The 27,442-nt window shown below is 52.5% G+C and overlaps 14 protein-coding genes across 14 annotated transcripts; 8 read left to right on the plus strand and 6 right to left on the minus strand.

The window, feature by feature from the left end:
* Nucleotides 1-81: 81 nt before the first annotated feature.
* On the plus strand, nucleotides 82-1,313 carry BDQ94DRAFT_134813 (ankyrin repeat domain-containing protein). Its single transcript, XM_026764545.1, has 6 exons — nucleotides 82-157; nucleotides 211-236; nucleotides 327-455; nucleotides 518-640; nucleotides 704-1,033; nucleotides 1,105-1,313. Exons 1-6 carry the CDS (start codon nucleotides 100-102, stop codon nucleotides 1,153-1,155), a joined length of 717 nt encoding a protein of 238 aa, XP_026631905.1. The 5' UTR covers nucleotides 82-99; the 3' UTR covers nucleotides 1,156-1,313.
* BDQ94DRAFT_49194 (uncharacterized protein) lies at nucleotides 1,070-1,372 on the plus strand. Its single transcript, XM_026775895.1, has one exon. The coding sequence runs from the start codon at nucleotides 1,166-1,168 to the stop codon at nucleotides 1,334-1,336; it is 171 nt and encodes a 56-aa protein (XP_026631906.1). The 5' UTR covers nucleotides 1,070-1,165; the 3' UTR covers nucleotides 1,337-1,372.
* Nucleotides 1,283-4,119, minus strand: BDQ94DRAFT_179796 (M protein repeat protein; the record flags this gene model as incomplete). Its single annotated transcript, XM_026773474.1, has 3 exons — nucleotides 1,283-2,345; nucleotides 2,401-3,884; nucleotides 3,918-4,119. The coding sequence occupies 3 exons, from the start codon at nucleotides 4,117-4,119 to the stop codon at nucleotides 1,410-1,412; spliced, it is 2,622 nt and encodes an 873-aa protein (XP_026631907.1). The 3' UTR covers nucleotides 1,283-1,409.
* A 398-nt stretch (nucleotides 4,120-4,517) lies between these two features.
* Nucleotides 4,518-6,432, plus strand: BDQ94DRAFT_134816 (H(+)-transporting V1 sector ATPase subunit H). The gene is made up of 3 exons (XM_026764546.1): nucleotides 4,518-4,941; nucleotides 5,011-5,530; nucleotides 5,588-6,432. Exons 1-3 carry the CDS (start codon nucleotides 4,638-4,640, stop codon nucleotides 6,198-6,200), a joined length of 1,437 nt encoding a protein of 478 aa, XP_026631908.1. The 5' UTR covers nucleotides 4,518-4,637; the 3' UTR covers nucleotides 6,201-6,432.
* On the minus strand, nucleotides 6,130-6,816 carry BDQ94DRAFT_49213 (uncharacterized protein). Its single transcript, XM_026775896.1, has one exon. The coding sequence runs from the start codon at nucleotides 6,714-6,716 to the stop codon at nucleotides 6,204-6,206; it is 513 nt and encodes a 170-aa protein (XP_026631909.1). The 5' UTR covers nucleotides 6,717-6,816; the 3' UTR covers nucleotides 6,130-6,203.
* On the plus strand, nucleotides 6,479-8,931 carry BDQ94DRAFT_134817 (Zn(II)2Cys6 transcription factor). Its single transcript, XM_026764547.1, has 3 exons — nucleotides 6,479-7,112; nucleotides 7,181-8,491; nucleotides 8,544-8,931. The coding sequence occupies exons 1-3, from the start codon at nucleotides 6,917-6,919 to the stop codon at nucleotides 8,573-8,575; spliced, it is 1,539 nt and encodes a 512-aa protein (XP_026631910.1). The 5' UTR covers nucleotides 6,479-6,916; the 3' UTR covers nucleotides 8,576-8,931.
* Nucleotides 8,932-10,273: 1,342 nt separating this feature from the next.
* BDQ94DRAFT_134819 (uncharacterized protein) lies at nucleotides 10,274-10,559 on the minus strand. The gene has a single exon (XM_026764548.1). It carries the CDS (start codon nucleotides 10,547-10,549, stop codon nucleotides 10,337-10,339), a length of 213 nt encoding a protein of 70 aa, XP_026631911.1. The 5' UTR covers nucleotides 10,550-10,559; the 3' UTR covers nucleotides 10,274-10,336.
* A 1,757-nt stretch (nucleotides 10,560-12,316) lies between these two features.
* On the plus strand, nucleotides 12,317-15,399 carry BDQ94DRAFT_134824 (uncharacterized protein). Its single transcript, XM_026764549.1, has 2 exons — nucleotides 12,317-13,403; nucleotides 13,457-15,399. Exons 1-2 carry the CDS (start codon nucleotides 12,429-12,431, stop codon nucleotides 15,029-15,031), a joined length of 2,550 nt encoding a protein of 849 aa, XP_026631912.1. The 5' UTR covers nucleotides 12,317-12,428; the 3' UTR covers nucleotides 15,032-15,399.
* Nucleotides 15,400-16,479: 1,080 nt separating this feature from the next.
* BDQ94DRAFT_134825 (uncharacterized protein) lies at nucleotides 16,480-17,382 on the minus strand. The gene has a single exon (XM_026764550.1). The coding sequence runs from the start codon at nucleotides 17,251-17,253 to the stop codon at nucleotides 17,038-17,040; it is 216 nt and encodes a 71-aa protein (XP_026631913.1). The 5' UTR covers nucleotides 17,254-17,382; the 3' UTR covers nucleotides 16,480-17,037.
* BDQ94DRAFT_49241 (uncharacterized protein) lies at nucleotides 17,155-17,507 on the plus strand. The gene has a single exon (XM_026775897.1). The coding sequence runs from the start codon at nucleotides 17,267-17,269 to the stop codon at nucleotides 17,441-17,443; it is 177 nt and encodes a 58-aa protein (XP_026631914.1). The 5' UTR covers nucleotides 17,155-17,266; the 3' UTR covers nucleotides 17,444-17,507.
* On the minus strand, nucleotides 17,334-18,848 carry BDQ94DRAFT_134826 (putative signal sequence-binding GTPase GPN3). Its single transcript, XM_026764551.1, has one exon. The coding sequence runs from the start codon at nucleotides 18,447-18,449 to the stop codon at nucleotides 17,571-17,573; it is 879 nt and encodes a 292-aa protein (XP_026631915.1). The 5' UTR covers nucleotides 18,450-18,848; the 3' UTR covers nucleotides 17,334-17,570.
* A 60-nt stretch (nucleotides 18,849-18,908) lies between these two features.
* Nucleotides 18,909-21,069, plus strand: BDQ94DRAFT_134827 (S-adenosylmethionine synthetase). The gene is made up of 4 exons (XM_026764552.1): nucleotides 18,909-19,231; nucleotides 19,296-19,353; nucleotides 19,488-19,515; nucleotides 19,592-21,069. The coding sequence occupies exons 1-4, from the start codon at nucleotides 19,155-19,157 to the stop codon at nucleotides 20,590-20,592; spliced, it is 1,164 nt and encodes a 387-aa protein (XP_026631916.1). The 5' UTR covers nucleotides 18,909-19,154; the 3' UTR covers nucleotides 20,593-21,069.
* A 401-nt stretch (nucleotides 21,070-21,470) lies between these two features.
* BDQ94DRAFT_179800 (uncharacterized protein) lies at nucleotides 21,471-24,974 on the plus strand. The gene is made up of 3 exons (XM_026773475.1): nucleotides 21,471-21,848; nucleotides 21,915-22,628; nucleotides 22,691-24,974. Exons 1-3 carry the CDS (start codon nucleotides 21,624-21,626, stop codon nucleotides 24,728-24,730), a joined length of 2,979 nt encoding a protein of 992 aa, XP_026631917.1. The 5' UTR covers nucleotides 21,471-21,623; the 3' UTR covers nucleotides 24,731-24,974.
* A 1,096-nt stretch (nucleotides 24,975-26,070) lies between these two features.
* On the minus strand, nucleotides 26,071-27,428 carry BDQ94DRAFT_134832 (uncharacterized protein). The gene has a single exon (XM_026764553.1). The coding sequence runs from the start codon at nucleotides 27,087-27,089 to the stop codon at nucleotides 26,493-26,495; it is 597 nt and encodes a 198-aa protein (XP_026631918.1). The 5' UTR covers nucleotides 27,090-27,428; the 3' UTR covers nucleotides 26,071-26,492.
* Nucleotides 27,429-27,442: the final 14 nt, after the last annotated feature.

Consider the following 27,442-nt stretch of genomic DNA (forward strand, 5'->3'; position numbering starts at 1 on the left):
AGGCATTACTACCATTTTCAGGTGTCGAGGCCTAGATGCCGACCCCGCCGATTAATTGATTGATGCTATTCAATCCCAAGTAATTCTGTCACATCCATCATGAATACCAGTCAGGAAGCTAAGTTTCCTCTTCACGAGGCTGCCCGGGAGGGCAAAAGTACGAGGCATTCAACCCGGACATTGTGATAAGCTCTAACCGATCTACTCCAGCTCAAATCGCCGAATCTCTCCTCAGCGTACGTACTCCAAAGCTGCCCCGCACCGCCATCAGAGAGCTCTATACAACCTTACAATCAGCTCAAAGACCGTCCGCTGATGGATTCTAGGCCAACCCCAAGCTAGCAAATGTCAAAGATGACGATGATCGCCTTCCCATCCACTGGGCGGTAGCATACAACCGTCTCCCGATCGTGGAGCTACTGATATCCAACAAGCACTTTGATCCCGATGTCGAGGTCCGTCATTGTCTCATCCTTTTGTAATATACCACACCAGAGCATCACTAATATTTTCATAGGATGGCTCCGGCTGGACACCACTCATGATTGCATCTAGCTTGAAGAACGCCGAAGGCGATCCCATCATCGATCTCCTCCTCAAGAAAGGCGCAGACGTCAGCACGAAGAGCGTCTCGGGCCAGGTACATCCCCTCCCTTCCTCCTAGGCCACCTTTTCCCTAACTTAATATCTGTGTCTACAATAGAACGCCCTCCACTTTGCAACCTCCAAAGCCAACCTCTCCACCGTCCGCACCCTCATCGCCAACAAATGCAGCGCAAGAGTAAAGGATAGACGCGGACAGCTGCCTCTGCACCGAGCAGCGGCGATTGGATCCTCGCCTATCATCAAGATCCTTCTGGAGGAGGGGAAGAGTCCCGTCAATGCGACAGATGTTGATGGGCTGACAGCTTTACATCATGCCGTGTCAGAGGGTCACGGCGATGCAGCGATTACGTTGCTCAAGGCTGGTGCGGAGGCAGATAAGAGGGATTCGAATGGCGTTTTGGCCATTGATATGGCGCCGGATAGCAAGGTTCGTCTTCTTCCTTTGTTATCATATATAAATCGAGGTGGGAGTGTGTGCTGATAGTGGTATGCGTATAGGTACGGAGCTATATCCTGCAAACAGCGGAGAGGGAGGGGATCGAGTTATAGTTTATTCAATATGTTGGATAGGAGGAACGAATGGATGGAAGATATAAAAAGGATTAATACCCGGAGTCTATCTTTGATACTCTCAGGCTCATCGAATGACTGTTTCAATATTATTTTTGTCTTAGTAATTAACGGATTCATGACATCTTTTTCAAGGCATGTCTCACATCACATCGTCTAAATCGGAGTCTAGCCCGAACGAATAAATCTATTTACAGGGCAGCAGTCACAATTCTACTACGCATAGACACCTCTCATCTCATGGTACTGTCAACCAATTCCCGATAGATCTTCTTGAGATCCGCAATATCGGCCTGAAGCTCTTCCACCTGTTCGCTCTTCTCGCCAAGCATTTCAAGCGTCGTCTGGTATCTCTGGTCAAGATCCTCTAGTCGCTTTTCAAGTTCTTGCACGCGGGCGTCGGAGGATCGCTTCTCTTCCGCCTCGCGCATCAAATCGACAATCTGCTGGCGCGCTTCATCTCGTTGTGTGGTGATTCGGGCGAGTTCGTCCTTCGATGCTGCGCGTTCGCTCTCAAGGCGACGGACCGTCGCGCTCATGCGCTCAACCAGCTGGACGGAAGGTCCCGCTCCTACAGTCGACTCGGAGATGATGTCGTTGATGCCGCGTGAATGCTGTGTCGGTGCTCCGCCATAGGCAGAAGGGGTACCGGAGCGGCTGAAGTACTCGTCAGGCTCGAAAGTGATCGATGGTGTTTCCGGAACAGCGTGGTGAGAGGAGCCATTGGTTTGCGGTGGAGAGAGCATCAGGGTCGAGTTGGGGAAAGAGTTTTGACGGATGGGAGTGCCAACTTCTGGCGAAGTTGGTAACGTCGAGGACCGACGGCTCGTGGGCCGGAAGTCTAGTGAGACAGGCTCGAGAGCACTTGGTCTTCGGCTGTAGGCAACGGGGGACTGCGTCCGTGGCTGCTGGAGCAAGGCAGGGGGCGAAATGGTCTGCTCGCGCCATTTGGTTCGCTCTTCCTCCAGTTTCTGCGACCATGTGGCATCGAGTACCTTCTTTTGTTCGACGAGATCCTTTTGAGCCAGGGCCAAGTCATCCGCCGATTTCTTGAGCTTCTGCTCTGTCTTTTGTAGTTCTTGCATGCGCTCTTCGAGCTTTCCTTCGAGGTCATGCTCGGCCTCCTTAGCACTCTCCAGGTCTTCTTCAAGTCTTTTCGCTTTAAGGTTCTGTGCACAGTTAGCCCATCTGGTATCAGTGCAACATAGAATTAGGCTGTCTTACCACTTCGCGGATCTTCCGTCGCATCTCGCCCTCCCGTCGTGCAACCTCATCGCGCTCCTTCTCGACGTTGGCCAACCGTGCCAGTAATGAGCCCTCCAAGGTCTGCCAATTCTCGCTGGCGACAGCATATTGTGTTTGGAGCGTTTCGATCTGACGCAGGAGTTTGGCTTGCGCATCACCTGTAACACCAGAAGACGCCTCTTCTGCCCGAGACCGCAAGGACTCCATCTTACTTTCCAGCGCCGACTGTTCCCCTTTTAGCTCGATCTCCAACAAACGCGCTCGCTCCTTCTCCTGCTCAATAGTTCCCTTCAGATCGCTGATCTCTCTGTTCAACTTTTCTTCACTGATTTCACGCTCGATCTTGGCGCTTGCTAGATCCTCCTCCAACTGGGTAGCGCGGCGTTTCTCCTGCTCGAGGGCCTCAGATTGAGCCTTGGCCTCTGCGGCCTCTGCCCTAGATACAGCTCGTGCGAGTTGTCCCTTCAATTCCTGTACGGTTTGGCTGAGTGCGTTACGCTCCGCTGTCGTGGCTTCCAGGTCCCGGGACACCTTCGTTTGCGCAGACAGCGAGTCATTTGCTCTCTTCTCAGCCGCCTCAGCCCGTTTGGCTCTAGTTTCTGCGTTGGCAAGATCCCGTTCCAGTTTTTCAGTCTTCTTCTTTGACTCAGTCTGGATCTTTGCGTTCTCTGCCAATTGCTGCCTCAGTTTCTTGATCGCGGTTCTGTGGTCCATTTCCGACTTGGACAGCTTCTGTCCTTCCTCGAGCAGCAGAGCGATCTTCTCGTCCTTTTCTCGGAGCTGCTTTTCGACGCTCCCTGGCTCAGCTGTGGCCGCTGCCTTCTTAGCAGATTCCGCGGCTTCCTTGGCCAGATACTTTAATTTGGACTGCAGCGCATCGATCCGTTCGATGTATCCGTACATTTCCTCCTGCCACTGAGACTCTGCAGCTCTATGATCCGCTTGTAACTGCGCAATAGATTTATCTTGGTCGCTGGAAGTTCGAGGGCTGTCCGTAGGAGTATCTGTCGTTGGCAGGGAAATCGTCGGCGCGGGAGTTTGATCGGGCTCGGGAGACGATGCGCTGGCCTTTTGTGCAATATCATGTGTCACATTAGATGCATCTGTAGAGGCAGCCTCCTCAGCATTAGCAACTTCGGTCTGCGAAACGAGGTCCTGAGAGCGGCGCGACGAGACGCCTGAGTCCTGGCTTATCCGAGGAGCCTCTGTAGCTGAAATCACTTCCTGCCGACTGGAGTTCCGAGAGTGTCTGCCTGTACTTCCATTTTGGGAATCCAGACTAGCATCAATATCCATGCTTGAGCGTCCACCGTTGCTGGGAACTGGACTGCTGACGGGGGAGGGGGCATGGCTAGAAGGCTGCGAGGAAGTATTGCCAGCGGTATTCGACTTCACCACAGCACGAGCCAGGCGTTCCTGAAGGCGATCATTCTTTCGCGCATTCGACGAACTGCGTGATATACCTAGTAACTGTTAGCAATCTGACATACTGCAACAGCCTGGATCTATCAAGAGTCTCATACTGCTCGTCTGCTCGTTTTGTTTGGGCTTTGTAGTCGCATTCTTAGCCTGAAGCTGTTTCTGGTCCTCCTCTTCGGCCAGGATCAAGTCCAGCCTGGACTCAACGCCGGCAACGGCTTGCTGCAGGAAAGAGCCCACTTTCCATTTCGGCTTGGAGCCCTGGGAACCCTGCGACATCGTTATGGCTGTGAGATTTGATGCTCCTGCAAACTAGGATGCCTAGCAGCAAGAATGCGCCAATTCAATCATGGAAAGCGAGGAGTCTGGAGGATGATGCGATTTGATGCTGGCTTGTCGTCACTCAGAGGAAGACGAGGCCGTAGTACGCGGACGCGGGGTGGGACCACAAACGAGAGACTAGCTTGGAGAAGCACGAATTCCACGGAAGTGAAAGTACAATGAGGTCAAAAGAGAGTGAGTTGTCCGACCGGAGTCGGGAGGGGCCGTTCAGTCGATACGTTGCAGCTTGCGTGGACTCCGAAGAAGCGATGAAGCGCAACCGGCTTGGCGGCCGGGGATGGAGAGACACTAGAGAGAGTGACGGCGAACGTGATTCGTATCATCATCGGGCTCCTCCCTGGCCGTTCCCCAACCTCCTCCTCCTTCACCACCTCCGCAACCCCCGTCCCTCTCCCCTCAATCCAGTTTTCTCCGTTCCGGTTGGCTCCTGAATTCCCCCTCCCTCCGGAATCACCATGTCGTCGCTACCCCTGGAGCCACCCACCTACCTCAGTTCGCTACAGAACAACATCCGAGCTCGTCCCATCCCATGGGAGGGAGCTGTCCGAGCGGGAAACATCACCGATGACCACCTGAAGAAGATTAAGGCGGTGGACAAGGTTCGCAAGGAGCAGCGGCGTCAGACTGTCGAGGGGGATCTGGCTGGTTATGTTGGTCTACTCTCTGGTGGCTCTGAAGGGAAGAGCGTGCTGGACTCCGCCTCCAGGAGAACCGATATTGTGCAATACATCCTCGTGCTGGCCGCGGATTTGATTAACGGTATGGGCACCTCCTCCGTGGTCGAATTGCGATAGTGACGATGGAATGCTGATCAGCCTAACTCTCTAGATGTCCCCTCCCTATCGACCGCCCTGGTCGCGCATCCCGACCCTTACAAGCCATTCCTTCCCCTCTTGCGTCACTCCACCAACCCCGAAGACCCGATCCCTCTGCTCACCTCCACCTTCTTGACCAACCTTGTCTCCGTCAGCCTGAGCTCGTCTTCCAAGCCAGCTGCGCGCGATGATGAAGCGCTGCCGCAGCTGTACACCTATCTCTCTACCCTGACCCAGAACCAAGACAGCGGGCTGCAGGATATCGGGGTCCAGGAGCTGTCGGCATTGCTACGAACCTCTAGGTCTCGTGAGATCTTTTGGAAGCAGAGACAGCAGACCGTCGAGCCGTTGGTCGAGATCCTGCGTGCAGCCACGGGTGCTAAGGATAGCAGTTCCAGCACCTTGGCTGGCAGCTCGCGCGCGATCGAGCCCGGTCTTGCCGGTGGGGTCGGTCTCCAGCTGTTGTACCGGGTCTTGCTTGTTCTCTGGCAGCTCAGTTTTGAAGGGGAGTTGATTGGTGATGATCTGCAAGCGTATGTGACATGAAAAGCAACGGGTGTAAGATGGAATGAGGCTGACGATGAATATAGGGACTACGAGTTTGTCCAGCTGTACACGCACCTCCTGCGCCTTTCCCCGAAGGAGAAGACCACCCGACTCCTCCTTGCAACCCTCAACAACCTCCTGTCTAGTAACCGCACCACCCTGCTCCCGGTCGCAGTTTTTGTCCGCCTTCCTGCCCTCCTTACGAACCTCGCCGGTCGCCATCTGACCGACCCCGATCTGCTGGAGGACCTCACATTCCTGTCCGAAATGCTGGATGAGTACACCAAGACACAGACGACGTTCGATCAGTACGCAGCTGAGCTGCAATCTGGCCATCTTCGGTGGTCCCCGCCCCACCGCAACCCTACCTTCTGGAAGGACAATGCCCGTCGCATCCTCGACGAGAACAACGGTGCACTTCCCAAGAAGCTGTCCGAAATCATCTCCAAGAGCTGGGATAACGACAAGCAGGTGCTGGCGATTGCCTGTAACGATGTGGGTCACCTGGTGAAGGAACTGCCCGAACGGCGGGCACAGCTGGAAAAACTGGGTCTGAAGACTCGTGTCATGGAGCTGATGACGGACAAGGACGAGTCGGTGCGGTGGGAGAGCTTGCGGGCGGTGGGCGAGTGGCTGCGCTACACGTTCGATGACTAGAGTTCAACGGAGGAGAGTGACGTGATGTGATATATTACCCGGTGCTTGTTTGATCTGCTTCTGTCTGGCCGAGCATAGACCTGCTCTGGCTGTATTGTATGGATTCTCAGCGTAAATCATTTTCAAATGCCATTGCCGTGTGCACATAGCCAACAAAATCGAATCCGATAAGGTTTCCGCTCGGAAGCACGCAAGCCATGCATAGCCCGCCCCCTCGTGGCGACGATCAGTGTGACCTAAAAAGATAAGTCTGGAGGCAATGCCTGGGAAAGAATTAGAGTACTGTGTCATGCACTTTCTGATCTGAGACATCAAAATCCGATCCACGCAGAGTGCCCAACGGCTGTTCTGAGCACGACGATTGGCAGCAGCGGTGGATCGATGATCGGCCGCTATACAGAAAGCCGCGGGTCCCGCTTGGGTTCGCCTTATCTCATCGGTCTCAACTTTTAGTTTCTCGCACTGACCGTTAAGACTTTCAACGGGCTCGTGGCGCACCTGCGGCTTGGGATTCATCTCCAGCTCCTCATCTCCGCACGGAACCCAACTGCAGTCATCGACTTGGTGACACCTAGCCCCCTCCTTGTCACTCTTATCAGCTGCGGAGAAGTAACCAGCGGACGAACACCCCTGAGCCGGGGAAGAGCCGAAGACTCCGCGGAGGGAAAAAAGTAATCAGCAACATTTTCTGCGATCCCCTCATCCCCGCCAACTCCATGTCTCGATCCTTCAACGGGTGCAAACGATGTAAAGCCCGGCGGCAGAAATGCGACGAGCAGCGTCCCAGTTGTGGTCGCTGCATGTCGGCCGGCACGCAATGTCGATATGCGATGCAGCTGCAGTGGGGGGGCCGAGCCTTTTCGCGCTCAAGGTTTGGGGCCTGCGTGGGAACGGGAGGCATGCAAAAACTAGGTGGGTGAATGCCATGTAGCCTGTTGTATACCGAGATATACTGGTCTAACTTTACTACTCGCAATCAGAGTACTCCCCGGGCGAATTCATCTACACCACCAAAGCTGCGGCTGCTCTTTCTCCGGGCACAATAGCAACATCTCCTTCTACCCAACCGACGAACACCACCTTAGTCCGCCATATTGATCCGTTCGCCTCCCTCTCTACCGATCAGAAATCCCTCCTACACCACTTCCTCAATGATGCCTCTCAGATCACGGCTTGTCATTCCGGCATGCAGCGCGATATCTGCAAGATGCTCGTCCCTATGGCCCTTCAGACCCCGTCCCTCCTCTACGCAACCATGGCCCTCTCCGCTATCCACCTCCAAGCCCTCCACAACCAATCTGAGAACGTCAAATCCGCACCCGAAATCGCACGCTTCATGGCCCTCAGTTTAGAACATTTCAGAACGGAACTACAGAACCCTGCGAGCAGGGGATCGGATGCGCTGCTCGCAACCGCCCGGACCCTCTGCCTCGCCGAGATTCATTCCGGCGCAATTCACCCCAATTCCTGGCGCGCACATATTGAAGGTGCCCGGGCTCTGATGGAGGCCTCGGATCAGAGCGGGGCGCTGTCGCCCAAGTCTCCAGAGGGGTTCAGACGGTATCTAGATAGATGGTATCGGTCAATTGTGTCGCTGACAGCGTTGACGGGGAATGGGCCGCCCATAGGTGAAGCTACGGATCAGCTGGTCTCCATTGGACCAAACCAGTCGGCCTCGCCGGATTACTTGGATGATTACTGGGGTTTTACGGTAAACTTGGCCACAATCTTCCGGAGGATTGGGGCTGTCGCGTGGCGGGAACATCAGAGTCGGGGCCAGGAAGGTGATGAGAGTTCTGTCCAAGGGAATGAGATCAGCGTACACAACGAAGCTGCAGCGCTGGAGTCGTCGCTCCGCCATCTCATGGAACAAGAAGTGGCTTCGCACCCCGCATTCTACCCTGGCGTCGTGGAGGGTCTTTCTGCGGAATGTATCCAACAGCTCATGCTCTGTAACGAGGCCTTCCAACTCAGTGCTCTCATTCAGATCCATCGTCGACTGCGAAAGACACCAGCGTCTGCACCGGTGGTGCAGGAGTCGGTTAAGAGGATCCTCGAATGCACGGCTCAAATCGGGCCGTCTCCGGGACTGAGTCCGTGGGTAATGCTGACTACCCCGCTATTCATCGCTGGGTGTGAGGCGCGCGGAGAAGACCGTGAGCAAGTGCGACGGCTACTGTCCTCGCTGCACGATACCATTCGTGTACCAAATGTGTTGCAGTCTTTGAAGTTCCTGGAGCAGTATTGGGCGAATCAATTAGATGAGAACGAGGGGTGGAGTCAATATCTCGGTATGTATAATGCGTCTGTTAAGAAAGAAGATAATACTAACACGATGTTCAGATCGGATGAGATTTGATTTTATCCCGTACTAAACTCGAGGCGATATCCTGAATGATGATATGTTTATGTGTGTTTATGCGAGCGTCGGTCTGACTGGATATTATATGGTCTGCAATGTTATACATTCTGAGAACAGCTGAAAAGCGTTACGAGCCAGGAGCAATGAGCTTTTTACGTGAACATGGCGTTGGTTGATTGATTGGAGTTATGTTTAGCGATGAGTTGGGGCGTCGATACTTAGGTTGCTGGATATATGCAGAAACACCGAGTTGCGTGAATTTCCAACAGTACTCACTAGCCATGTATGAGACTTCCAGTGGATATATCCAGTATACCAATGTATCAAATAAACGATGCTACTTCCAGTAGTAGAAGTAGTGACTACGGAGATGAAACCGAACCGAACCCCTAATATACACCACCCAACCACCCGAAACTACGTACTAGTAGACTACGCAGCAATTGAATAACTACTTAACAAACACTACTACATAACTGCATTATGACTCCCAAAATAGAACGGGAACACCTGCAGCTATCTACATATTTGCTTATTTCCTGCGGCACTACTGTACGTTTGACACCCACTGAACCAAGGAACGAGAAGAGAGCGAAGAAAAAAGGGTCTACATACGCGAGTAGTAAGGGGGCCGGGGGGGCTAACACTAACTGAATCCACCCCTGCAGCCCTGTATTATCTATCCTTCCTTAGCCCTTTCAGTTTGTAGGCCATGAAGTGTACGGAGTAGACTAAGACATAAAGCGCATGGGATGGCGCCACTTGAGTAACGACGAGGAGGGATAAATATAGAAGCAGAAGAAGGAGAATTTAGTTCGTGGATTATGTAGTTATTTTCCATTGTTCTGTTTGCTTTCGGATTGATGGTTGATGGTGGTGGTGTCAATCACAAAGAGAGTTGTGTTGGGCTTAGAGTTTGGGAAGAAGTAGGTTTCGGCCCCTTGCTGATGTAGTAGGTGGTTCATTATTATACATTTTTCTTTTTAAGTATTCTCAAGATTGAGAAATTGAGAAGAATACAACGTTTGACAGAAAGATAGAAGGGGAGATAAGTAGAGATGGAATGGAAATAATTTTTATTAATGTCTCATTAGTAAATATATTTATGATAGATAGTGGCTAGACTACACTCCGTACTACTAATGTGAATGTCTCTCTCGGAGAAGAATACCCAGAGAAGATGGGATAGACAAAGGGAACACGTACTGGACCTTTACTACTTGAGTGGTTGCTGTAGGATAATAGAACCACTTAATTTATATACTAGACACGGCAGAACTTATCAATTTAGTAAGTACGTAGTAGACCCGTTAGTACTAGTCAGGATGATCCATAATAATAAACCCCCAGGGTTATCCGTGGTCAGACCATCTCCTATCACGTTTAGTGCTATAGTGGTAGAGAATAAGTAATAAATAGTAGCCAGATAATAATACTACTGTATAGTAAACCTACACTATTGCAGCCAACCGTCGACGATCGAAGGTCTAGAATAAGCCTCAATAGTATCTATCGGTTGACAGTCGTTTCACGTCGCAAGATATATTTAGTAATTGGATTCTGGACTGGTCGTGTGTCAGTTTCTAACTGATGCAGGAGAGAAGGAAAATGTTGGTTCGGGACGGAGAACCGCGGCGGTTAGTTAGTAGTTTGTAACATTCCATCCAAGCGAGTCAAGCCAAGCGCTTAGAACTCTTAGTACATAGCAGCCCCATTGCCATGGCCCCCCTAAGGCTATACAGTGCAGACGGGAGTCTCACTTTTCTACCACGGTTCAGGTCTCAAACCCAATCACATCGCCAGTCATCACATGCAGGAGATCCGCAAAAGTGGAGATCAGTGCACTGGAAGTGTGACGATGTCTCCGTCTGCAAGCTGCATTCTGCATTGACACTCTCCTGAATGTACAGTAGGTGACGACTACTCTGTACTCTACTGTCGTATGTGCAGTAAATAGGTGGTTAGGAGTGGAACTAGTTCGGGTCATAACTGCTCGGGTGCAGAACGCACCGGCCACTAGTCTAGTTAGTAGTAGTAAGTAGAGTAAGAGATTTTCTCTCTCTCTCGGGACTCGGGAGAGGGAGAGGTTGGGGCCAGCCGATATGCTGACTATAGGGCCACATTATTTCTGTTTAATTTGGTTGTGCTATTTTCAGTATACAAGCCTCCTTGTTGGTGAAACAAAAGATGACAGCATATCTTTGGGGGTCTGAAAATGGATCTCTGGTTTCTTTGACCTTGATGTTTGGTTGTGGTTGATGCTGCAACCATGGTTTGGGTGGTGTATGGAAAGTCAGTCAGTCAGTAACTTGTGTCTCTAGACTACCCCTGACTAGAACTGCGGTCTTCCGACTACCGCGATATCGAGTGGGGCTGGACTCCGATCGGCCGTCTGGACTGGAGGCGAGCTGGTCTCGGGATGGCAGAGATAGCAGGAAGATGAAGAAAACTGGCGTAAAGAAATATGAGAGGAGCTGTAGGAATGTTGAGTCCAGCCTGATGAGTATTGACTAGCAACAATGGCCCTCTGGGCAGTGAGAAAAGTTGGGTGTTGACAACCAACTATCTACCAACTAAAGACCCAGCGGATTATTATTATTATTATTATGGGTTCCTGTAACTGAGTAGAGCAAATCCCCACCAATTCGGGAATTAGTTTTGTCGGCGCCAATCAGCAATTGGCTTGAAGCTCAGGTCAATCTCACGATCCTCTCTCTCCGAAGTCTTTCTTCCTCTCTCTCTCACTCTCCGCCCCTTTCAATCCGCCCTCCTTTTTTCTCCCCTTCGCCCTTCTCGCCCGATTTTCCCTCTAAACCAACTGGAACTAACCCATTCAGAAACTGACTGCGTGTAATCCATGTGCGCATGTCTGCTTTTGTGATGGACTGATTGATCCAGCTAGATTGGGATTGTCTGAACTTTACCTATTGACTATCTACTTGCTCACCCGTCCAATGGGTCCGTTCCATCCACTATTCCCCTGAACGTCTTGTCAAACCTGCCTTTCCATCGATTATTGCCCCGTGCCAAACTAAACGCCTCCTGCCCTCGTCACCATGAGGGTGCGTCAATCCTGAACTCATTGACCAACGATTGTTTCTGATCTTCCCTCCTCTCTGTCTCCCCCCCCTTCCCGTCTTTGCCTGTTCTTGTCAATTGTCCCGGGTTTGGCGCTCAACCTTGCCAATTAGAGTGTCTTCTCCCTCATGGCCCCAGGCTGGACTTCTCCGCCTGCCTCGGGCGCTTTATCCTCAAGCCCAAACCATAATCATCTCCATTCCTTGTCCCAGACTTATCATCAGTCTCCATTCCCTGTGTCTGATGACCCCGGCGCTTGGCCAAGTCCTCCTCGTCCTCCCTCCTCTGCTTCCTCCACCTCCGCTGCCGCTGCTGGTCCTGTCACCTCTCCTTCTTCCCATTTGCCGCCCTCTAATACCTCTCTGGCCTCTCCCCCTCCTTCTGCTACCCTTGTGCGCAGGAAACCGCTTCCCCAGGATGCTGTGATCCTGTCGCGCCAATCCAGGCCTCCTTCCTCGCCCCTGCTACCCTCCTCCCCCCGGGGTGACTCGCCTGCAGATCCGCTATCACTCCCTGTCTCTTCTTCTCCTCTCGCTGCTGACCATCATCATAACTTGGCCTTCTCCCCTGCATCCACCTACTCCTTCTCCGGTTCTGTGTATGAAGTTGACGGCCAGGAGGACGAGGACTCCCTTCATTCGGTTCCAAGGAACCTGGACAGGTATGACAGCCGTTGCCCCCCTGCCCGTGCTCTCTTCCCCTCACCTTCTCCCCCTGCTCCCCCTCACTCTTGTGCTTGCGGTCCTTGCAATCTCACGCTACTTCTGCAGCCTGGAGAAGGCCTTTCCATGTCCACTTTTCCCTTCAGACGTGGCAAGACTAATCTCGGACCTTTTCTACTCTTCTCCAGATCTCCTCGTGGTGGTCCGTCCGCGTCCCATCTACGTATAGATACCTCCGCAGCCTACGTTGACGACGACGACGAGAGCAGCAACAATCATACCCACAATCCCAGATACTCCTCTCAATTCTCGAATGGGACGTCCTTACACAGCCGTCTTGTGAGCGAGCCCTTCGTGCCCATCCTGAAATCACCGGCTTTCCTCCCCAAGCGCCCCACGACCATGGCCTTGAATTTACCCTCACGCCGTCCTCCACCTCTACATATAGATTCCCCCAGCCGGTCCTCATCCGGTGACTCCAAACAGCCGAAAACGCCGGCGAACAAGATCAGTTCCTTTTTTGGGTGGCGCGCTACAACCTCTTCCCCCGGCGCGGAATCCTCTAGTACCGAGATCTCCGAGTCCGGTCGTTCTCCGGTGCCTTCCCCAATGCCTGCTTCCCTCCACAGCGCATCCTTCTCCATAACACCCTCCACCACGGTGCCCTTCGACCCCTCCAAGCCGCAAGTGCCTCTCCCGCAGCGGAATCCATCTCTGAGCAGTGGCAGTATCCTGGACTCCAGGGCGACGACTCTGGTGACCGAGCTTGAGAATGAGCTGCGGGAGATCAGTTCCGAGCTGGCCGGGTCCATCCGGCGGGAGATGGAGTTGGAGGATTTGGTGGAGAGATTGCAGTCAGATATGCCCTTAGATACCCCCAATCGCCGGACTAGCGATTACTTCTCCGATTCGGGCAGCAGCTCCATCCGCTACGCCTTTGAGTCGGGTGGTCGGGTCGAAGACATTGAGAAGTACAAGCGCACTGCAGAGCAGGAGCGGGCTCAGATCAAGGTGGATCTGGGCCAAAAGTTGCAAGAAGAGCGTAGTCGCCGGGCAGCCTCGGAAGCACACGTCCAGATTCTAGAGTCCCAGGTCCAGCAGGTACGACTTTCCATCAGCTGAGAGAACGATAGTCCCAGACTAACATATTTTAGCTGCGACGGGAGAGAGTAGATCTCTCGGACCTGTCCTCCCGGACAAGGGAGCTCGAAGCCGCATTAGATGATACCCGTAGGAAGCTGGCCGAGGAGCGCCAGATCAAGGACAATTTCGAAGACCTGTTGACCGCCATGCGAGTAGAACTCGAACAGTTGCGAAACGAACGGGATCATATGCGTGACACTGTGATCCCTCAACTGCAACAAGGTGGTCAACCTGCCGCGCCTTCATCTGATCCCTCGGAAGTCCAGCGGTTGCTGGAGGAAATCGAAGCGTTGAAGATTGAAAATGCCTCTCTCGCCCAGCTGCAGGGCAGTCGATTCGCTTCAATTGCCGAAGAAGATGGCATGCCCACTGCCCGAAATGTCGGATTGGGACTGTCGCGGTCGAATTCGCTGGCGCGCGTGCGTACCAAGCCGTCGCCCGGTCTATCCCGCTCCAGTTCCCTGTCGCGGTCGAACTCGGTTTCTGCCAAGGAGCGCAATGAGTCTCCCCGCGAGAATCTGGCGGATAGGATTGAGGATGTCGAAGCGCAACGCGATGCTCTTCACCAATCTCTTCGGCGTCTGCTCGATCGTCAGGCCCACGATGCCCGTGAATACGAGAAACGGCTTCGGCTCATGGAGATGGAGATTGCGCGCGCACAGCAAGTGGGCTCTCCGCGCAAGCTGGGCTATGAGCGCGAAGTGCGCAACTTGCGCGAAGAAGTGAATGACCTTCGGCAGCGTGCCGAGGAAGCTCTGGAACAAAAGTGGCAGTGCGAAAAAGGATTGGCAGGTCTGAAGATGGACCTGGACCGGGCTGAACAGGAAACCACCTCCTTGCGTGTAATACTCCAGGAGCACGACATCACCGTTCCCGAAGACCTCGAATGTGATCGGGATGGATTTGCCGAGGTCCTCGCAACCTCTTCCTCCCTGGAGTCCGCTTACAGACAACTTCAGGCGGATCGGGAAATCGCCGAAGCCAGCGCGGCTCAGTCGCCCCTTGCCGAGCAAAACTCACTCGTGGAGTCGGTCAACCGCACAGACGTGCTCGCGCAGCATGTGCAACAGCAGCTGGCCAGCAACAATGCCCTGCGGAGCCGTTTGGCGGAGGCCATTGGCAAGGGTGAAAAGGAGCAACAGCTGTCAGCCGCTCGTATCAATGAGATGCAGGCCCGTCTCAAGGAGATGGAGGACATCTTGCTGATGGCGCAGCAGTACTCCGAGGACGAAATGGCGCGCCACGAAGAAGAAGTGCGCGCTCTTGAGGAGAACCACAACGCGCAGCTGAAGCGCATGAAGAATGGCGCTCGCAGCCCTGCGGCCCTGTCGCCCATGCCTCCGACCACGCCGTTTGGCGCGCGGTCGCCACGTCTGGACTTGACAACCAGTGGTAGGGGCATTGCTTTGGATCAGGCTATCCAATCTGAAACGCTGGAACGGCGGGTGAAGGAGCTGGAGAAGCTCCTTCGCGACGCTGATTCGGAGATGGAGGAAGTTGTGAGCCGGATGAACCGGGCGCAAATCGAAGTTGCGGAGCTCCAGTCTGATCGGTATGTAATTAGAAACGTGTTTATGTCAAGATAATGGCTAACAAACTGCAACAGCGACGATGCACTCCGCCAGACCCGCAAACTCCAGGCCGAAATCATGGCCCAACGTGAGACGTTCAGGACTCTGATGGCTTGAACGACAGCATATTAGACTTTTTCTTGTTTCTTCGTTGTATAAAATAATCCCATGGGAGGTGTTTTGGCGTCGACACTCTAGCGTGTGACATGTTTTGGAAGCACCTCTTTGTTTTGGTCGAGGTGCAGCGCATACTCCAATGCTTGTATATGGTCAACTTGGAGTCCATGGCCAGATGGGCATGTATATATCTCACGATCACGACGTGATCATGTATAATTGCATAGATGTACAGTTGTCAACTGAGTATACTGAGATGAGAAAAATTCTAGCAGAGTAAAATAAGAATGTGCAAGGAAGGAAGAGAAAGTTGACTTGTCGCATGCCTGCGAGTTCCGTTGATATCACGGGATCCACCCCCGGACTGGCTGCGGTGTTTGCCTGGTTTGGCTTTGCGCTCAGCCGCTCATTGGTCCGCGCATCGCCGCATTGTCTTTGGCGCATCTGGCCGAGGGAAAGTCCCGGTCTCTCCTTCATCCATCATCTACTCTTCCAAACTCCTTTATTTTGGCTTCCTCAGATCGACCATGATACTTTCCACCTTATAGTCACCTCTGTATATAGCACAAGGTTCTTTCCTGCAACCTTATCCACCTCAGATTACCCGGCCACAAACCTTCAGTGTCCAGTCTTCCAAGGCATAAAAAGAGAGTGGCCACCTCGCCTGCCTCCATACTCTCTCTTCTTCCTACCAGTCTAGAGATCTGGTTGACTGAGCTCCATCAATCACAATGGACTTTCTCCCAGGTAACACCTCAAACGCAACTAACACCTCCTACAACTACCCCATGAACACCCCCATCAACACCACCAACATCATCACACCAATCACTCCAAACAATAATACTAATCTCCCACCCACAGACTCCCTCCTCTCTCTAATCCAACAACATCCAACCTTTCAAACCCTCACCTCCACCCCCATCGCCTCCCACCTCGCCTCCCTCCATACAACCTACCTGACCCCCTACATCTCCCACTGCCGCACCGCCTATCTCGACCCCTACCTCATCCACCCGCTCGCCTCGCTCCTCACCTCCTCCATGCCCATGCCCGACCTTGTCTCCATCTTCATCCTCGCCCTGGTCCTCATCATCTCCCTCAAGATCCTCGACTATGCTCGCCGTCTCGTCATGTTCTGGGTCAATCTGGCCCTGAGGTTGCTGTGGTGGGCGCTTGTGCTGGCTGCCTTGTGGTATGTGTACTCGGTGGGGATTGAGAAAACGGGCAGGGATCTGGGGTGGATGGTTGGGCTTGTCGGAGGGTTTGTCGATGGGTTCAGGGATGGGGTTGAGGGCGGGAGGGCTGTTACGGGGTCTGGCTCTGGGATGGGGTCCGGGGGGTATGTTACAGGGTTGGGAGGGGCGGGGAGGTATTAGGAAGTTATGATATAGTATTGGAGTTGAGAGGGGAAGTCATTGGGGATATAGATACTTGGTTGAGTTGGGAAACTGGTAATAATCATGGGGTTTTATGGTGAAGGTAGGATGGGATTGCCATTGGAAGATGTGAAGGAATGACACCGAGGTCGAGCCCGGTCCGAGACCGGCCTGGACTGAGCTACGATTAAACGAAGTGCATGCTGCATGGATACATGGCTGGTTTTGGTTCGATTGAATTGAATGTGACATGAATTGAGTTTTAGTTGCCTTGAATTGAGCGGTGAGGTATAGATATGTGTGCTATGGTATGCTAAGCCATGTACACTGCAAGGATTGAAAGGGATATCATTTCAATTGCTGATGATAAGATAAGACAGAAGAAACAACTCATATTGCCACTATCTATCTTTATTATCATTACTACTTCTGCAGTTGAGAAGCTGTTTACGGAGCTACCGAGTGACACAAGAGCAGAAAGGGTGCAGGTGCAGATGCATACTTGGCTATTATGATATGACATTATCATTGGTTCGGTTTTAGAGACATCTTATTTATAGATACTATGTAGTAAGGAGTCAAGTAGATACTGAGTAAGTACTTGGCTTTTCCTTCCTTCAGCTCACATTCCTGTTTCAGGCCGGTCGGTCGGTCGGTCGGACAATTAAGTAATTCCCGTCGGTTTTTAAATCGTATCCGGATACGAGCACTGCATCTAGCCGCCATTATTTTGGCCCCCATACCAGGTGGGTAGATGCTTATGGCAGAACAGCGACGGGCGGGTTGGTCGGTATTGTTGTTGTTGTTGTTGTTGTTGTTGTTGTTGTTGTTGTTGTTGTTGTTGCTGGTGACTCAGCAAGGCAGCGCGTGTAACAGCAGCCAGGTACGCACAAGTTACCTAGTAAGTAACAACAGCAACAGCTCTATATAACTCGATGGGGTAGTAAAGTAGGATGCGCTAGCGCATGCGCCCCCAGAATCCTGATGCGATGGCGTAATCACGGCGCGCGCCGGCGGCAGCGGCAGCGCCAACAACGGCTTACAGCATCTCACTCAGCTCAGTCTTCGTAATCGACCTCCTGGGCATCGGAAGGCTCGCGGGGTTCCTGAGCCTCATGGTACTGAATAGCATCGTCAATATGGCTCAGCACCGCGGCAACACTATCCTCATCCTGCACGTCCAGCTTGAGGAACGAGACCATGCTGAAATCATCGATGAGTTGGCCGACCGCGCGGTTTAATTGCTGGAAAGATCCTCCGCTCAGCATTGTGTCCTTGGACGATGGGTCTCCAGTGGCCACTGGGGATGTCTCCTCGTCACCCGCCGTGCCCAGCAGGTTATTCACATCCACGTTAGTAAACTGCTTCAGTTCCTTGCGCGAGACCATATCCTTGACCTGGTCCATCTTGCTCAGGATATTGACGTGCGGCATCTCCAGCATCAACATGGCCGACATGGCACTCAGTGTGCCGGCAAAGAACTTGGCCTTGTCCACGACGAACGTGCTCTCGAGCAGATACGCCGCGCAGAGACTGATGTTTAGCGGGCCCTGCCGGGATAGGAACTGCACCAGGGAAGGGAGCAGCGGGATGTGTGTGTAGAGCTCGATCTGGCCTGGCATGTCGAAGATGATGAGGTATTCTTCGCTGAGGGGATCGAGGGCTTCAGAGAGGAATTCGAGGTTCTGAAGGAGGAACTCAAAGCAGTAGATGAGCCCGCCGTTGGGACCTAGCCCCAGCTCTTCCATCACATCTTCGAGGGTGATGAGCTCGCGGATGTCGAGGTCCGGCTCGTAGTTGAAGGTTTCGGCCGCGGGGTCTAGGTTCACGTAGAAACAACTGCGGCGCGTGTTTTGAAGATGTTGGATGATGGAGCTGCAGAAGGTGGTTTTGCCCGCGCCGGCGGGGCCCATTACTAGGACGCCGTATTTGGACATGCTGACGGCGTCACTTTGGGTTGGTGGGTGCTAACGCTGGTGGTGGAGGAAGAGGAAAGGTAGAGTAGGTACGGCGCGGGGTCGATTGCTGACAAGGAGGGGAGGGGCTAGTTGCTACTAGGTTCGGAGTTGCAGAAAACCCAAGGAAATTCACGCAATTCTCCCGTAAGCGAGCCAGAATCCGAAGGGTGAACTGAATCAGATGTGGATGGAGTCAAGGTGGGAAGAGGGAGGAGCTTTCGGTAGTTCGCAGAGTAATTCAGCCCCGAATTTGCAGGCAGATTGAAATTGAAGAAAGTCCGAAGGCCCGTCGTCTAATGAAAGAGACGCCGATTGGCTGACAGCACAATAGAGGGGTGATCTTTCGGTTGGCAAATCAAAATCCGCCGCCGATGCATGTTTTTCCTTTGGGTCTTTTTTTTTCCTCCTCAATTCTTTTCTTACTTTTTTCTGCCTAGTCCGACCGCCGGAAGAGATGGCGCCATCGGAGACACATTAATACGAGATTCCCCTCTCTGCCTCCTTCTTTTCTCTTCTTTCCCCTCCTCCCTTTTCCCTCTCCCTCCCATTTTCTTACATTTCTCGCTTCTTTAATATCTACTCTATTTTTCCCCTCCCTAATCTTCCTCTTCTTCTCTCCCCTTCACCTCTCTCCTTTCTTCATTCCTCCATATCTATACACATTCCCCCCCTCCACTCTTCACAATGGGTAGCGTCGCCAACGGTTCTACTTTCCTCTTCACCTCCGAGTCCGTCGGAGAGGGTCACCCCGATAAGATTGCGTATGTCGAGCCTCAATTCCAGCTGGCGCACACGTTTCATGTCTTACTGACAATATTTCCACAGTGACCAGGTCTCCGATGCCATCCTCGATGCCTGCCTTGCTGAGGACCCTCTCTCTAAGGTACGGACCCTCATCGGTTCTATATGAACCGGATTTTTCTTGCGCACCCCTTGGCCCCTTGATTGGCCGGCGCTTTTCCGATTCGGCCTGTCCACCTTGCATGTGAATGTCTTGAGTTAACATGTTACCGTTAGGTCGCTTGTGAGACCGCTACCAAGACTGGTAAGTTTTTTTTTTTTTTCCCTCCCCGCCCCACCCATCTAATCTTATCAGGACAGTGCGCTGACCCACGTTCCAGGTATGGTGATGGTCTTCGGTGAAATCACCACCCAAGCCAAGCTTGACTACCAGAAGGTCATCCGTGGTGCCATCCAGGACATCGGCTACGATGCCTCCGAGAAGGGTTTCGACTACAAGACCTGCAACGTCTTGGTTGCCATTGAGCAGCAGTCGCCCGATATCGCCCAGGGTCTGCACTACGAGGAGGCCCTTGAGAAGCTCGGTGCTGGTGACCAGGGTATCATGTTCGGTTATGCCACCGATGAGACCCCTGAGCTCCTCCCCCTCACCGTCGTCCTCTCTCACAAGCTCAACAAGGCCATGACTGATGCCCGCAAGAACGGCACCATCCCTTGGCTCCGCCCCGACACCAAGACCCAGGTCACCATCGAGTACGCCCACGACAACGGTGCTGTCAAGCCCCTCCGCGTGGACACCATTGTCATCTCCGCCCAGCACAGTGACGATGTCACCACTGAGGAGCTCCGCAAGGTCCTGAAGGAGCAGATCATCAAGTCGGTCATCCCTGCCAACCTCCTGGACGACCGCACCGTCTACCACCTCCAGCCCTCCGGCCGCTTCGTCATCGGTGGTCCCCAGGGTGACGCCGGTCTCACTGGCCGTAAGATCATCGTCGACACCTACGGTGGTTGGGGTGCTCACGGTGGTGGTGCTTTCTCCGGTAAGGACTACTCCAAGGTCGACCGCTCGGCTGCCTACGTTGCTCGTTGGATCGCCAAGTCCCTCATCAACGCTGGCCTTGCCCGCCGTGCCCTGGTCCAGCTCTCCTACGCCATTGGTGTTGCTGAGCCCCTGTCCATCTTCGTTGAGACCTACGGCACCTCCTCCAAGACCTCCGATGAGCTCGTCCAGATCATCCGCAACAACTTCGACCTCCGTCCCGGTGTCATTGTCAAGGAGCTGGATCTGGCCAAGCCCATCTACTTCAAGACCGCCAAGAACGGTCACTTCACCAACCAGGAATTCTCCTGGGAGAAGCCCAAGGCCCTCAAGTTCTAAGCGAGTCGTTCGCAATGACTGTGGACCTGCTTCTCTTCTGAGTCTGTTACCTTTACGAATGTGATGATTTTGCTTTGTTTTCAACAACTCAAAGCACGAGCATAGACATGTCAAAAAAGCAACTTTTATGTTTGGATGTTTGTTCAACTTTTTGCATGGTCTCTCGGCAAGAGACGGGTTCGGCGAGGATAAATTCAACATGATACCACTTTTTCATATACCTTGGGAGGGTTGTTTCGGCGTTTTCGGGAGCGAAAGTCTTCAACACTACCTCCTCCGGGCTTAGGACCGATAGGAACTTCGAGTCTTATCTGCGGGGGATGCGTGCCATCCGGCGTGGTGGTGCGTGTCCCTGACGCACTGGGGTTCGAATGATGGCTCCGATAGGAGTGATATAGATGGCTTGAGAGTGACATCTCGCCATACTGCTAATCTAAACATTAGCACATAGATTAATGAATGCATATGCATGGAGTAGCCTTGTGCCTTGTAACTAGATCGTAGAAAATGTAGTTGGACAAGTGGAGCGATCTGTAGTCAATCTAGCCATGGCTGTTCCGCGGTCTCTGTCCGACTTAGGGTTAAGAGCATACGAGTCTTATCGCGGTCGCAAGATCGGAAATGCTCCATACACCCTGATCAATAGACAATTTTCCGTTGGACTTATCTATACTATCCAAATCATCTGAATCTTCAATCTCACAGATTCAGTGGTCTGCGAATCCCCGTGGGTGATGCCGCCCTTAACAAAATCTGCTATACTCGGCAACCCCTCCGCCGCGACGCGTGCCGCCCAGTTCTCCGCCGACGTGACTCGCGTCACCCACCGCCCCAGGGAGTGAAGGCCTCGACTTACCGCAACCACCACTACTACTGATCGAGGATACTCCATTAAAAAGACCCATTGCACATACAAGATAATCACTCAGCATATTCTCCATACCGACCGGTCGATTCACGAAATGCAGCACTCATAATACATACTTAGACAAGCCAATCTACACGTTCACATACACACACATCCGCCATCCATGGCAACTACCACCACCACCGCAGCAACATCTCCTCCCAGCAGCAATATCCTCGCTCCAATCCCTCTCAATCTCGTCCCGAACCATACCACAAGTACCTCGTTATCAGCTGCCCCCCTTCACAACCATCCATACAAGAAGCGCAAGGTCTCGCATTCCGAGAATCTCGGTGTCCATAATGACGTCTTTGCTGTTTCTGAGGAGCCGCAGACGATAAGTATTCGTGTATGTATATCCTTTTCGTCATATTGTACATGTAGACAGAGTTGCTAATTCACCACTAATAACCAGTCCCAATCCGCATCCCTCTCCGAAGACCATGACCCCTACCACCACCTCACGCCCATCACCACTCTCTCCCGCAATGCTATTCCCTTCTCATGGATAGACTTCGAACCGCGCGAGCATAAGGTTCAGAATGCAGGCCTCCAGGGATGGTGCAATATATTCGTCGGGGATATACCTGTCCTTGAAAACGAACATGCGGGGGATACTGTCCTAGCGGTGCGGGTTGTCGGGGAGGCTGGGGTGTGGATGGTTGAGCGCGTAAAGAGGGGCGTTTATGCGTTGATGAGGTTGCGGGGTGTAGGTGAGGGGGAGGTGGTTGTTGCGGCGAAGGCGAGTGCTGGTTCGGCCTTTCCGTTCTCGTTCTCGTCTGGGATGGAACAGCGAAGAGGGAGGAAAGATGTCGGAGAGTGGTGGGAGGTCGCGAGGATTGAGGATCCGGAACCGGTTGTCCTGGGCAAGAGGGGACGGAGTGTTGCGGATGTGGAGGTTGTTTTTGGACATGTGTTCGAGGAAACTCATGCCAGAGAGACACAGGATGAGATGCTGCGCAGTGATGAGGGCTCGGAAGGGCCGGTGTTGCTGGGTGTTGGGGAGCAGAGTGGTGATGTTACTGCTACTGCTGCTGCTGGAGAGCAGGATGTGGAGGTGATGCAGTCGCCGCAGGAGCTGCTGGATGGGCTGCGGGAGCAGTATCTGCAGGCGTTGTATGTGTCGAAGGTGAGTGCGCATGCGCCGTTGTTTTATAAGATTGGCAGAGCGGTGCTAACGGCTGGGGACAGACTTCCGTGGCTTATTTCGCCAAAGGCCCTCTGGCGCGTTGTCGCGCGGCATTCCAGTCCTCGGACAATGAGTCCAGCAAACCGGCCCAGTTGGTCGAGTTCTACAGAGAAGCTATCCTTACGGCGAAGAGAATGGATCACAAGTATCGTGAGACTCTGCCGACTACGATTCAGGACCTGCTGTTGAGTGTTTCGGATGATGAGGCTGCGCCGCCGAAGCGGAAGCGCAGGAGTACAAAGAAGAAACTCGGCAAGAATGGGCTGTATCCGGAGGAAGGGGACTTGATTCGCAAGTGGTGGCGCGATCGTGCGCTCAATGATCAGGGGCTTCCGTCTGAGATGTCTAGGGATGCGGAATCCAAGAAGCATATTGCGGACCTGCGGTTGCGCGAAACGCAGCTGCAGATTCTCTTGATCCTCGAGACTATGGCTTTGGAGACGATTATTGCGGATGAGAAGAAGCGTGAGGGTAATGGGGAGGGCGCCGACAAGCCTACAAAATCCGCCAAAGGCAAGAAACCCCAGGATATGAATGTCATGCTTGAGCTTCACCTCGACCGATTGTGCATCTGGCATGCCGTGAGCTTCGAGGAGACCGTGGTCGCGGACTCAGCCAAGACCAACCATCTATCTGGGAAGAAAATTGAGAGTGATGCTGTTCGCGACTTCTGCACGGAGGTCATCGTCCCGTTCTACGCGTCTCGCCTGCCGGACAAGTGCAAGCTGATTACTCGGAAACTTGGCGTCTCAACTGCGATTTCGCCTTTCACGAAGCAGCCTCAAACGAAGAAGACGCCACGAGAACCAGGAACGCCTGTTGAGCGACAGCATGCTCAGAAGTCCCGTCGTCGTGCATTCCAGCGCGTGTTGACAGACCAGGCACCGTCTCAGACCCGACAACCGCCATCACTCAGTCGGTCCAACACAACCCCGGCACCGACTGAAAGCCGACGAGAGTCTCTGGACCCTTTGCTCCCTACTGTCAGTGCCAACGTGCGCGGCGGCATCCAGAAAGCCAAGCGCGTGGAGAATCGCGAAGTGGATCTCAACGCCGTTGCGCGCCAGCATGAGACAAAACTCAAGAAGATGCAGATGCTCGTGGACCAAAAGAAAGAGCTCGACGCAGCCATTCACGCTCTGCGCAAACCGAACCGCGAGCTCGTGGCCAAGGATATCGCCGAAGACGCCAGCAAACGACTGTCCACCGGCGGCGGCAGTTCACGAAAGCCGAAGAACCCAGTGCGCAACCCTTACGGCCAAGGCGTGCAGGTGGCCGCGACGCCCAAAGGCAGTCGTAAGAAAGACGCCATGGCAGACATGCCTCCTCTTCCCAAGAGTGTCTCCCAACCAGCCCTCATACCCCAGGGGTCTTCATCCTCTTCCCCGTTCACAAGCGAGCCGCAAATTGTCCCCGGCTCTAATATCCGACCCAGCTCAAATTCAGGGCTCTTCCGATCTGCCGACGACAGGGCGATCCAGGAAACGCCCACGCGGCGACCAACGCAGCCTCTATCATCAGCTGATATCGGCGCGTCGCCAAAGAGAAAAATATCAGGACCCCTTTTCCGCGTCCCCAGCAAGCCGGCCCCGGCCCCAACTTCAGTCCCTGCCCCTGTTCCTCCTGTCTTTCGGACCACTGAAAAGGGTCCAACCACGCCGATCGCAGCCCGACACGTGGACGCCTATATGCCCCGAGTCAAGTCCATCGGCTCCAGCAAGCCGTCCATGATCATGGAAACGCCTCCGAAACCGGCCATGGCCCCTATTTTTTCGATTCCTTCTGCTCCTGTGATTGCGGAAACTGCAGCTGCGGAGCCGGCAGCAGTGGCAGGGACACCTGTGAAGGGTGCTACTACTGCGACCACAACCACGATTACTACTACCCCGGCTAAAGCCAACGTCTTTGCTACGCCTGTGAAGGGTACAAGTGCCGCCCGACTAGCCGTGCCGACGGCTGCTGCTGCGGCTGTGCCTGCAACACCGGAGAAATCGATCTACGCACAGTTGGGGTGGGATGATGATGATGATGACTTAGCATAGTGGCGTTTACATGTCATATCTTCTTGTGCTGTTTGGATAAGTGTGGGTTAGCGGGCGTTAAACATATTAATTAGTACTTAGAACATACATACCCTGAGATGGCAAATTAGCTAGGTTAGTATTATGACAATCATCTAGTTAGAACATAAGCATAGTGACATATAGTGAGAAAAATACGCAATTAAATCATCCATTATGCAATATACTCCCCAGAAAACAAAGTACGAACCCATCTATTTACCCCAACAGGTAATCAGTACTTCCCACATAGTGATAATGATCATGATCATGATAGTGATGATGATGATGACGATGTCGCCGCACGCCAATCCCTACCCTAATCATTACTAACAACCAAAAACCAGACCCATAATCCGCTCGCGTTGGTGGCAACCCCAACAGAACTCAATTAGTTCGTTTAGAAAAGTACCTATGACTCATTAATCGTCATCAACGGCAAAAAGAAAAGACAGTGGTAGTATGATTTATGATGAAGTTGCAACTTTTTCGCCTCCATGATGAGGTAGATACAAGAATTGGGGGTAGTTGTGTGTTTCTTGTTCGCCTTACCTTCCTATCTTGGTACTGGGGTGCTTACCTTCCTGTTTTGGTGATGGCTGATGATATCGTGGTTGTGCATTGCAGGCGCAAGAGTAGATCACGCCATGCTGGGTATGTACGTATGTATGTATGTATGGATGTATGGATGTATGGATGTATGGATGTATGGATGTATGGATGTATGGATGTATGTTTGCTGGGCCGCGCCACGCGTTGCCACATCTCTTCCCTCTCTTTCTTCTTCATCATAGTAATAATCCTGGTGGTTTTTGTATGTATGTATGGTTGGGTATCAGGAATTACTGTAAAGTTAGTATGTGGTTAATGCCTGATGGTTGATAGTTGGTAACTATCACATGGGAGCTAGTATAGTATGATAAGTTGGTTTCTGGGGTTATGAGTGGTTGATTACTTGTTTTGACTGGTCGTAGATAAATTAATTTAGTTAAGATGGCAGGTAAGGTAGACAGGAGGTAAGGTAAGGTATCGATGCTGCTGCTGCTGATGCTGCTGATGCTGATGCAAATGCAGGTGCAGGGATACACCCCTGCAGGGTTACTATACGACTATGGAGTATTTACTGGGTTGGTTGCTAGGTTAGTTTGCTGCGGATTGATTAATCGGTTTGGTCTGCAGAGTGAAGATTGTAATTACTTGGTTGATTGGGTGAATTAGGATGTTATACGTGGCTATGTTATTTTTTTTCCCTTACTTATCAGGTAGGTGAATCTATAGTGTAGGTCTGGATGTTGAGATAATGGTATGATGTTGGCTGTTTTGATATATTTGATCAATATTGATTTTAGACTTTTAACTAGATACATTGTTGGTAATCCGTTCCAAGGTTCCTTTCCTTTTTGCTTTCCCTTTCCTTATTCCTTCTAACATGGTTGAACTCCAATGATGATGTTATGATGATGATAGTGATACTGATTAAACCTTCGCACCAACTCCAAGCTAGCAAAGTAAAACCAATGAGTGAGTCGCTTGTTGACTCCGCCAAGTATGTATGAGCGAATGAGATTAAGACGGTAGGAGATTCGTAATTTCGTTGACATCGTGAAGGAGGATTATTAGAATTATGTGATGTTCGGTGTGGTGTTTGAAGTTGGTGGTAGGTGTTGTAGAAATGAGATGGGATGTGGCGAAGAGATGAGAATATCGATGAGGTAGGAGGAAATGTGTCGCATCATAGCGACGTTTAGCCGGCAATGCGCACAGGCAGGCATTGGCCGGGAGAAGGCCAGAAGTTTTTCCTCTGGACGGTCTTCTCCAGACAATTGCGACCCTTCTCTAAGAGGCTCTCCTCCTTGTCTTCTTTGTCGGTAGATGTTTGAGGGGCCGATGCAGGAGCAGACACATGGAAGGTGACCTGAACAGTAGTCTTCTCAGGCTCCGATGTCTTCTCGGCCGATTCGTTGTCATTGGTAGAGGACTGGCGGTCCTGGTCCTCATCCTTGCGGTCTTCGCGACCCTTGTCTTCATCGTCACGGTCCTCCTCCTCACTCTCGGACTCGTCGTCCTCCAGGTCGAACGAGTTGATGCGCGTCGACATGTCCTTCTGGGCCCATTCCATGGACATGCAGTGCAGACGGAAGTGACCAAGGCAGCGACGAATGTCCGGGTCGGGAGCGGTGGCCTCCCGGGCGAGTTTCTGACGGGACAGGGTGGTGAGTTTGTAGGAGAGGGAGGACCTGTCGGCCAGAGGGGGCCAGCGCTTATTCATGGAGGGGTTGTTGGAGGAGAGGGGAGACGAGGAGGGCTTTTTGGGCATGATATCGATGGCGGTGACAGCCATTGTGATGACAGTCTAGTAGTCTAATTGCTACTGAGATGGTATGAATGGGTGAAGTGTTGGTGATGAGTCAAGTCAATTGAGGCAATTGCTTATAGGATGGATGGATAGATGGGGGAGTAGTGGGTGGTTGATAGATATACGGCGCAGAAATAGTAATAGGCAGTCAGCCGGAGAAGAAGTGGGAGCGACTGCCCAGTGGAGGAGGGGGTGAAGGTTTGGGGAAATCAGAATCTGGAGGGGGAAGAAGGAGGAGAAGAGGAAGGTTAAGAAGAAACGAGTGGAGGGGAGAAAAAAGTCTTAAGGGGGAAAGAGAGTGAAGAGTTGGAAAGGTTGGGTTTTGGCTAGATCGTGAC

Source organism: Aspergillus welwitschiae (genome assembly GCF_003344945.1).
Source record: "Aspergillus welwitschiae strain CBS 139.54b unplaced genomic scaffold BDQ94scaffold_2, whole genome shotgun sequence".
Lineage (NCBI taxonomy): Eukaryota > Fungi > Ascomycota > Eurotiomycetes > Eurotiales > Aspergillaceae > Aspergillus > Aspergillus welwitschiae.